Source organism: Solanum verrucosum, unplaced genomic scaffold (assembly GCF_900185275.1).
Source record: "Solanum verrucosum unplaced genomic scaffold, falcon-dt-bn FXZP01000174.1, whole genome shotgun sequence".
Taxonomy (NCBI): domain Eukaryota; kingdom Viridiplantae; phylum Streptophyta; class Magnoliopsida; order Solanales; family Solanaceae; genus Solanum; species Solanum verrucosum.
In genome coordinates this window covers 101781-111262 of record NW_026020241.1, presented here as the reverse complement: position 1 = coordinate 111262, position 9482 = coordinate 101781, and the positions used below count along the sequence as shown (strand labels likewise).

At 36.6% G+C, this 9482-nt stretch overlaps 1 protein-coding gene across 1 annotated transcript; it reads right to left on the bottom strand.

Annotated features, from left to right (window-relative positions):
* Positions 1 to 463: 463 nt before the first annotated feature.
* On the bottom strand, positions 464 to 6511 carry LOC125832853 (uncharacterized). Its single transcript, XM_049512045.1, has 6 exons — positions 6243 to 6511; positions 4900 to 5126; positions 3736 to 3846; positions 1806 to 1961; positions 1240 to 1478; positions 464 to 900 (listed from the first exon to the last, which is right to left on the bottom strand). Exons 1-6 carry the CDS (start codon positions 6509 to 6511, stop codon positions 577 to 579), a joined length of 1326 nt encoding a protein of 441 aa, XP_049368002.1. The 3' UTR covers positions 464 to 576.
* Positions 6512 to 9482: the final 2971 nt, after the last annotated feature.

Here is a 9482-nt window from a genome sequence, read left to right as displayed (position 1 = left end):
ACTACTTATGTTAGGTATTATGACTTGATTGCTAATTTTTCCAAATAACATTGTGGGTTGAATGACAATTGAAGTGGGCCATAAATGAATGGACTACATTTTTTTCATTGGATAAACAAGAGGCAACAAGTAGCAGCTAAACGAACCAGAGAAATCCAAGGGGAATAAGCAGGCAGCACAAGCAGACGTGTTGACGGTCTGGTGCCTGCTATTCCCTCTTCTTATAGAGCAGGTATTTACTACACGAGTATTTATAGAAGACTAAAAACTGTGAAGTGATAGAAAATCATAGAAGAACCTTTTATAATTAAAAAAAATGAATTGGAAGATTAATTTGCACGTAGCGCGGATTAGTTGACTAGTTAAGTATACCACTAGTAAAAAAAGTAATGTCACCGATAACTTAAAATTGATGAGTGACTTAGTAATATTTTGGTAGTATTTCGTGTCTAAAAGTATTGAACAAAAGTGAGGATAACACCAAGAGTGGAGATTTGCAGCAAAATGAATTGAAGAGATAAGTAATACTACACAAGAGTGAAGAGAGGAGGAAACTAGAAATGGTAGTCCCTCAAATTACATGTGTTTGAGAACAAAGATTCCAAAAGCAATGCCAAGAAATGTGGCAATAGCAATCCCAAATATGCCAGCAAGAATAGCAGGAACAACTAAAGAGGCCCATCCCTTTGCATTCACCATTCCACAAGCTGTTGTAGGCCCTCCAACGTTAGCATTCGATGCTAAAACCAACATCTTTACATCCAACCCAAATAACTTCCCTAATCCTAGAGTCACAATAAGATGTACACTTACTTGAACTAAAGCAAACACAAATATACTAGGTGTTGTATTCATCACATTCCGAATACTCCCGCTCGCACCCACAACAGCAAAGAATATCTGTTTCACACAAGAAACAACTTGTCTTATATCTAAAACAATGGATTTTCGAGCTTCTCAAAATTAATACATAGTAACAGACATTGAAGAACAAGAAACTACAAGAGTAGGATGCTTATGAACTAACACTTAAAGCAAAAGGAAGCTCAGTCATGCAACTTATGAACTCAGTAGTATACAAAATTTTACCTCTCTAATTGTACTGTAATTAGATATGGTTCTCAAGAAACTTGCTCTATTGTGTTTTCCTTGATTGGTCGGTCACCTAAAGTGTGACTCAAGATATGATTTTCGGATGCTTTAAACAGTAGAATAAAAAAACTGAGGCACTTCAATTACCTGCATCAACACTATTGCAACTGCATCACCAGCATTTGCAAGGTTTCTATAATATGCAGGAAATAATGTCGCTAAAAGAACAACTATTGCTGTAATAGCAGGAAGATCACATCCTTGAGTTCCAAAAAAGCGACAAAACCAAGTTCCAATTTTACAAATAGCAAACGAAACGGCAACTGCTGTAGCAATCTGCAGCACAGGTTTGTTGCTAGGGTCTAAGTTCACAACCTGAGTAGCATCTGCAAAAATAATACAACAGTAAACTACTTGGCAATTGGACTTGCCTTATTTTTTAGGCAACTGAAACTTGCTTATAATAGCAGATAATATCAAGAGATCACCAACTAAAGATACAACCATGACCATATCTTTATAAACTACGACTTTAAGAGAAAATCAGAAATCAGTGATCATCAATTACAAGGCATAGAATAAAAAATTCTTATCAGAACTAAGTTGATTATAAGCAGAGAAACTAAGCAAAATATCAAAGGAAATGCATACAAACGTGAAGACCAATATGAAACATCTCATGACATCATTTTTATGTTCTAAATAATACTTACCATCACTTGATGCCGAGGCCTCTGGAGGTATTTTGGAGGCCAATGAAAACAGTGCAATAAAATATATTGCACAGATAACATTATCTGCAGCAACACCTGCAGCCATAACTGATGGAGACACACCAAGTGCCTCACAGATAGCAACATAATTAATGGCTGCAAAACCAGAAAGAGAACATTATACGGATAATAAAGAAGCTGCAAAAGTGCTTGTAATGAATACATTCTTTCGCTTTCGACAAGCACAAAGGTGTGGAACTATCTATGATGTATTTCTGCTGAGAGACTATTATTCTTGCACAAATAGATTCCCACCCCAATGGAAAGTGATTCCAATGTATTACATGTACATAATATACATAAATTTATGTATGTGTGCATGTGTATGTGTGATTGTCTCAGTTATGTTACATGCAACATCAACTATAAGCATGACATTTCACATGATTCCTACACTGGAAAATATAGAATTAGGATGAACAAACTGAAGATATCCAGCTTTGTCTCTAAAATTAAAGGACTTCCTAATAATTATTTCGGTTTGCAAGAAATTCCTTCATCAAAAATCTCTTCTCAAATAGCTCACTCAATATCAAACTGGAAATTCGGCAATGACAAAGTTACTGTGTAAAAATGTATCCTAAATATTTCTTAATTTTTCCAATCCCCCACTTAATTTTTCCAATCCCCCAAGGTCTAGATCGAGTGGCAAAAGGTGGAGGATTTGTGGCTTAGGTCGGAGGTTCAAGTCCCACACCACGCAAAGCGAAGTATGGTATTTGAGTGGAGAAGGGTAGAGGGGCGGGCTCATTATCCACCGAGTTTAGAAGGTTGTGATTGGTCCAAAGGGCGGGTCACAGACGGATTTCTCGGCAAACAAAAAAAAAATTCCAAACAAAACTGAATTCAAAGGGAATACTTGTATTGATTTTCCTAAACTCCCCCTACATGAGCTTGCTCATACTACCGGTCCAGATAAAAGGAGGAGGTTCCAATGGCCAATCAGAAACAACCTCTCTACCCCATAAAGGTAGGGGTAAGGCTATGCACATCTTAACCTCCCTAGACCCCACTTGTGGAATTACACTGGATTTGTTGTTGTTGTTGATGTTCTTGTACTGATCTCCTAGGGAAGTGCTTCTCATTGCTTTTAGAAATTTACAGATTCTTCAAAGGGAAAAGAGACAAATATATCCCCGAACTATTGTAATTGATATACAGATACTCTCCGTCATATTTTTGGGACATTGGTGTCCTTGCCGTCCAAAAATTAGAACATATATGCTCTTCACTCTAACGGAAGACGAAACAGGGACATATGGCACAATCTTATCGGTTGATCCGATATCTAATAAATGTCGGGTTGGTGGATAAGATTATGACACGTGTATGTCCGTTATTATAAAGGGTATATATGCTCTAGTTTTTGGACGACAGGGGCACCAATGTCCCAAAAGTATGACGGAGGGTATTTGCATACCATTTACGATAGTTCGAGGATATATTTGTCCTTTTTCCCTCCTTCAAATAGCTTGTTCAGAAATACACAATTGGAATAGCAAACTTTGAGTTCTTTCATTCTTAGTGATTTAAGTTCATGTCATTACGGCATCAGAAACAATTCTTTAGTTACTTTAAAAAATTGCATGTACAAACAGTAGGAAAGTTCAGCCAGCTTAAAAATATCTAAACTAAATATTGCCATTGACCAAAAAGTAAGCCACTAAATATATTGAACCTGACACCAAAGTTTTCCTTTATTTAGTTCAATTGACCTAATTTTCATCTTGTGTTGCGGCTTAATTTTCATCTCTGAGATTGGGTTCCGATTAAATATACATTCATGACAAGAAAACAAATGAAACATACAGGGAACATCTAACCTCCATGGAGGCCCTAACAAAAACAAAGTTTTAGTTACACTACTTACTTCCACCAATGTAGCTGCCCATGAGGGCAGCAGCTATTTTCCAACTATCTTGACCAAGTGATCTCATAGGAACCATCATATATGCCACTATGGTCCCAATAATGGTCCCAGCTGTCACATTAGAAGACAAAATACGAAAACAACATAAGGCTTTCACACACTACTTGAAAGTTGAAGTTAGTAGATTGCCCTGCATATACAATAAAAAGAAGATGACACAAGCATTAATCTGTCAATTTGTGCCCACGTGGTGGCTAGAATTCACCATGGTTGAAAAGTTATGGAACATCACCACTGAACTGTAAGTGTTTATTCATGTTAAAAAACCAAGAATATCTTGATTCTAAAGTCAGGCACGGAACTTCTCAAAATAAGGTAAACCTGAGTAATTTTTATGAGTTATAGAAAACATTTTTCTTCAATCTAACTTAATATGGTATATCAAAAAATTTAAGAGTTGTGTTTGTTACATTTCTGAAACAATGATTCGAAATGTAGCTACTACTGCACGTGTTTCTACATCTCTTAAGGCATCTTTAGGTTCTATCATGTTCAAACAAAGATAATGATGCATCACCAGTCATATTTAATTGATTGGGCATGTTACACATCGTTCATTCATAACAATCACCGACTAAGTACTTCCAACGCCATTTTAGCACAAAAAAAGAAAAGTCACAAATGGCTTACCATCAAATATTTGAAGAGCCTTTGTGTCATTGTGAAGCGTTATCTTAAGAAAGTTCTCAAAATACAGTTTTAATGGTTAACCCTTTGCTCCCAAAAATGTAAACAGCGGATATATCCACATTCTTGGTTGAAATACTCACAAGTAGCAATGCTAAGTAGCCGGACAAACAATGATCTAACAAAGTAACAGCACAAAATAATATTTACTTTATCAAGTTATTGGATGACCATATCCAATTAGCTTTCATTCGAAAACATTGTATTTACTGAAAATTCAAGCTCGTTTGCCAATGTCTTGACAAATTAATGAAACTAAATCCTGAAACTAGCAACGTTTAGTCCATCAAAGAGTACCTCTTCAACTAGAACTAAAAGAAACAACTGCCTGCATCAATTTTAGCAATTCAGGCAAAAGGATATAAACCAATATTGGAGATAAGAGAAAAGAGCAGTACTTTTAGTAAGCAAAAGGACCTGATCCGAGCAAGAAAGCCAAGAGTAGAGGACCGGTAGAGTGTATCACATCCCGCATATTAGCTCTGAACAACAGTAGCGGTATTGTCAACGGCAGCAGGTATTTCAACACAACTGAATATGCTGGCGCTTCATAAGGAATAATTCCCATATTACTTGCAGTCAGCCCCACCAATGTGCTAACCAATGCAGCACTAACCATACTCCCAATTTTAGTCTTCTCTGACCTTCAGAGTTCAGTACATTCTCATACTTCAGATGTCAAACCAACATAGGTTCTTTGGACAACAACAACAACATATTGATTGTAGTTCCACAAAGTGGGGTATGGGGAGGATAGAGAGTACACAGACCATACAACTACCTTAGAGGTAGAGAGATTGTTTCCAATAGACCCTCAACTCAAGAAAAAAATAGTCCAAAGCAATATACAGAAAGAAATAACAAAAATGATGAAAGTCATGACAAAATACTATCGACAACTGACTAATCATCCTAACAATAGTCATCACATATAAAACGATAATCAAAGTGTACAAGAATCCACAGATAATAACCAAACTCAAAGGACAAGCAACTACAAGAGCAATATCTTAGCGAATGGTACGGGTAATAGTATAAAAGAATAACTCGGACAACGCTCAACTATCTAACTAACTTCCTACCTTAATAAGTGACCTCTATAACCTCCTATCTAACATATGTTCTTTGGAATTCCACATAAATGTTTATTAGGCGAATTTGACACCAATAAACAAAAAGGGGGAAACTGAAGATGTGTGTTGAAACAATTCAACCAGTTAGCTAGATGAGATAGTTATACAATTCAAACCAGGGGAGAATCTAGAGACCCACTTCCGAGTTCATGTGAACCTATTAGCTTTTGTTCTCACTCTGTAAACATATAAAAAATTCATCAGATTATTATTCAAGTATTAACTTAAGCGTTTGGCCATAAAAAAATTCACTTTTTTCCAAAGCTGAACTGCAAACACTTTTGTCCATAAAATTCTGGAATTCAAGAATCCAGAATTTTCAAGATTAAAAAACCAAAAAAAAATAAATTCACTTTTTCATTCCAAATTAGTCAGAAAAAGTCAAAAACAACTACAGTATGTATTCATGGCCAAAGGCAACAAATTCAATTACTTATCATTTTCCACTTTGAAAACAAAAACTACCTTTTTTAAAAAAAAAAATCACAATGAAACATGGACAAATGCCCACATAGCCTCTGAATCAAACATAGTAAGTTCAAATATGAGGATCATCAATGAAGAAACAATTGGGATTGTTGAGCTGTAATATAATTAAAATGTGAACAGTATAATGAGAATATTTACCAGAGACCAAAAGCGCCAGTTGCAAAAAGAGACATCCAAATACCCCATTCATCCTCCGGAGACACAATAGGGGAAACATTCACAGAAGATTTTACAATTATAGAACAATTATTATTCCCTTTCCGGGTGAAGAATTGAGTGTTGAGCGATTTAGGAGCGGGCGAACAAGTAGAGACGGGTTGAAAACAAAGATTACTAAATCTTCTTTTTCGGACATTAACAAGAGATCGCAATGGGGCCGGCTGCAATTGCACTAATGCAAATGCCATTTTCAACTTGGATTCGCCCACCACCGGCTTATAGATAATGAACTCCATTTTCTTCTCTTTTTTATTTTTATTTTTTATAATGCATTTTTTTTTTATATAATGCATTCTCATTTATCTTTATGGATAGTGGAATTAATAATAGTTTTGCGGTTTTTTTTTTTTTTTGGATAGTGGGTTATTTTGGTGATGAATTTGAAAATTAAGTGAGGAGGAGCCACAGAAATTTATATGTTTGGCCAAGGACTAAATAGGATGGTTTGACATTTGTCCTCCGTTGTATAATTGGGGAGCAAGCAATGGAGGCATGGAGGAGTAATGGGGATGTGGGAAGCATGTGGAGTAAGACAACTAGTTACATTAGAAAAGCAACTAAAGAGGTGCTAGAGGTGTCGAAGGATAACTTTGGTTGACACCAAAGAGATTAGTAGTGGAATCGAGAAGTTTAAGACAAAGTGCAAACAAGGAAAGTTGTGTATGTGAAGTGGGTGGGCTGCACGAATGAGGACGAGAAGCAGGTAAAAGGGAAATTTATAAGGCGGCAAGGATGGAGGCTAAGTTAGCGGTTACAGCAGCAAAGACGACTGCTTTCAAAAGAACGTATATTGAAATAAGGGAGTACAAGGGAAGAGATACGAAGTTTTACTGGCTCGCGGAGACGAAAGAGAGGAAGGCCCTGAGACTTTGACCAAGTGAAGTACATCAAAAATGAAGAAGGCAAGGTGTTGGTGGAGGAGACCCTCGTTAAGCAAACGTGGCAAACGTACTTCCACAGACTTTTGAATGGCGATGAGGACATAAACATTGTGTGGGGTGAGTTGGAGCACTCTAAGGGGTCGTTTGGTAGAGTGTATTAGGAAAATAATGCTATTATTAGCTTTGTGTATTACTAGTACCTTGTTTGGTACTCTTTTTCAACCTATGTATAACTAATGTTTGCATTAGTTATACACTCTATTGTGTATTAAGGTGTGCATTGCTAATACCATGGATTTCTAGGTATTAGCAATGCAATGATTTTAATGCATGCATTAAAATGATAAAAGACTCAATTGTCCCTCAAAACCTTTTTTTACATCTTTTCCACCATAAAAATGGAGGGTATCTTTGTAAATAATTTTTTTAATGCAATACATACTATTTTAAATAGTACATTTCCATGATTTTCTTATGTGATGCATGTTCATGAAAATGCTTAGGTCTTAATAGAAATGACTTTTATGCATTGTTTCCTCTTGTTGTGGTGCATGTGAGTAGAGTTGCATATAGGCTTCATGAGTTGGACTATGAGCATGCCCTAGTTTTTGAGTTGAAAGATTTCCTCAATGAATGATTGCTTTTTGAGAAGTATTGTGCATTTAGGCTCCATGAGTATGTGAAGAGCATGTTGTAGCTAGGAGATGTTAGTTTCCCCTTTAAAATGAGTAGATATAAAGTTTAGTGCATTTTTTGTTGGTAGAAGTAGTTCCTACTCCCTTGTGTCGCTTTGAATGTGTTTAGCTCGAAATTGAAGTTTTCTTCCTTGATAGCGTGCATTAGATGTAGTACATGCATAATGGGCTGCTAAGTTAGAGTTTAGACTTTATAAAGTGTTTAAAGTGTCATTCGGGGACGAATGTTCCCAAGTGGGGGATAATATAACACGCCGAAATTTAGTGAGTTGAACTAGTGAGTTCTAGAGCCTTTGGAAAGAGCTTTGGAGTGTTGTATGATGGTTAAAATCAAGATAAATGGTTCCCGTACTTAGAATAGGGGTTTTAGGGGTTAAACGTCCGGGTACGACTCCCCAAGGACCATCCAAGGGGTCCTTGTGGAGGACCCCAAAATAGTCCCCAAAACAGTCTAATTTTAGTGACCTACGAATGGCCATTCACGGCCAATAGACTGGACCACGCCCCGTAGGTCATGGGCGTAGGTCAAGTCCTGCAACAGGCCTGCAAATGAAGCCTCAGAATCCAACCACGGAGGTGATTGACGGCCAGTAGACCCATCCATGGTCCGTGGATGGGTGGGCGTGAATGCTGCCAGTTTTAGGTGTTTTAGTTTTAGTTAGGGGATTTGTGAATTAATTAGTTATTTAATTAAGGTCTTAGGGGGTCGGTTAAGTAGTTAAATAACCTCCTATAAATACCTAATAAGACCCTAAAACTAAGTCATTAGCTCATTCATCTTAGAACCCCCAAATTACTCTTAAGAATTTCTCTCTCTATAATAGAAGAAGAAGAAGAGAAGACAAGAGGGCAGCAACTTAGGGCGATTTTCTCCATTGATTCAAGATTTGTTTAGGGCTTTGATTGAAGGTATGTGAAGCTTAATCATCTATGGGTTCTTCCACCCATGGAGCCCCCATAGTTTCCCCACTTGTGAAATCAAAAACCCAATTCTAGCTAGGGTTGTGCTTGCATTGTGGGTAGAGTTTGGGTGTGATTCCAATCTAGTGGATATCACCCAATTATGATTGATTTTGCTTTGTTTAATGATACTATGATGATTTCATGTGATTTCTATGGTAAACCCTAATCTAATTTGATGAATGTGATCTTTGTGGGTTTATTCCATTAGAGGCAAAGTTGAAGGTTCATATGTGATCTTCCTAATTCAATGTTGTGTGTAGTAATTGATCATAGTTAGGATCATCTAATCATGAATTGAACTAGACTTGATTGAATAGGAAGGATCTTGACTTGTAAAGTTAGAATTGAACCTTTATGAATCAATTATGACTAGAATCACTTAGTAGTAAAGAATGTGATTGAATAGCTTGTAATTTAGACATAGATCATGATAGAATGAAGTTAAGCTTGAAAGTAGGGCTTGTAGCCATCATTGTTAGGGCTTTGGGGGTAAATTCAATATGATGTGATCTTGTTGAGTATTCTCTTTCTCTTACACATTTAGGCATGAATTGCTAGGAGATCAAAGGGTTCTCTCACATAGAAGGATTCTAGGTTTGCTTAATAACCTAAAATGAATC

Coding starts and splice junctions, on each gene's coding strand:
- LOC125832853 (XM_049512045.1), bottom strand. CDS start 6,511: ATGGCATTTGCATTAGTGCAATTGCAGCCGGCCCCATTGCGATCTCTT. Junction 3,847..4,899: donor GGCTTTCTTGCTCGGATCAG/GTCCTTTTGCTT, acceptor CTAATGTGACAG/CTGGGACCATTATTGGGACC. Junction 1,479..1,805: donor GGCCTCGGCATCAAGTGATG/GTAAGTATTATT, acceptor TTATTTTTGCAG/ATGCTACTCAGGTTGTGAAC.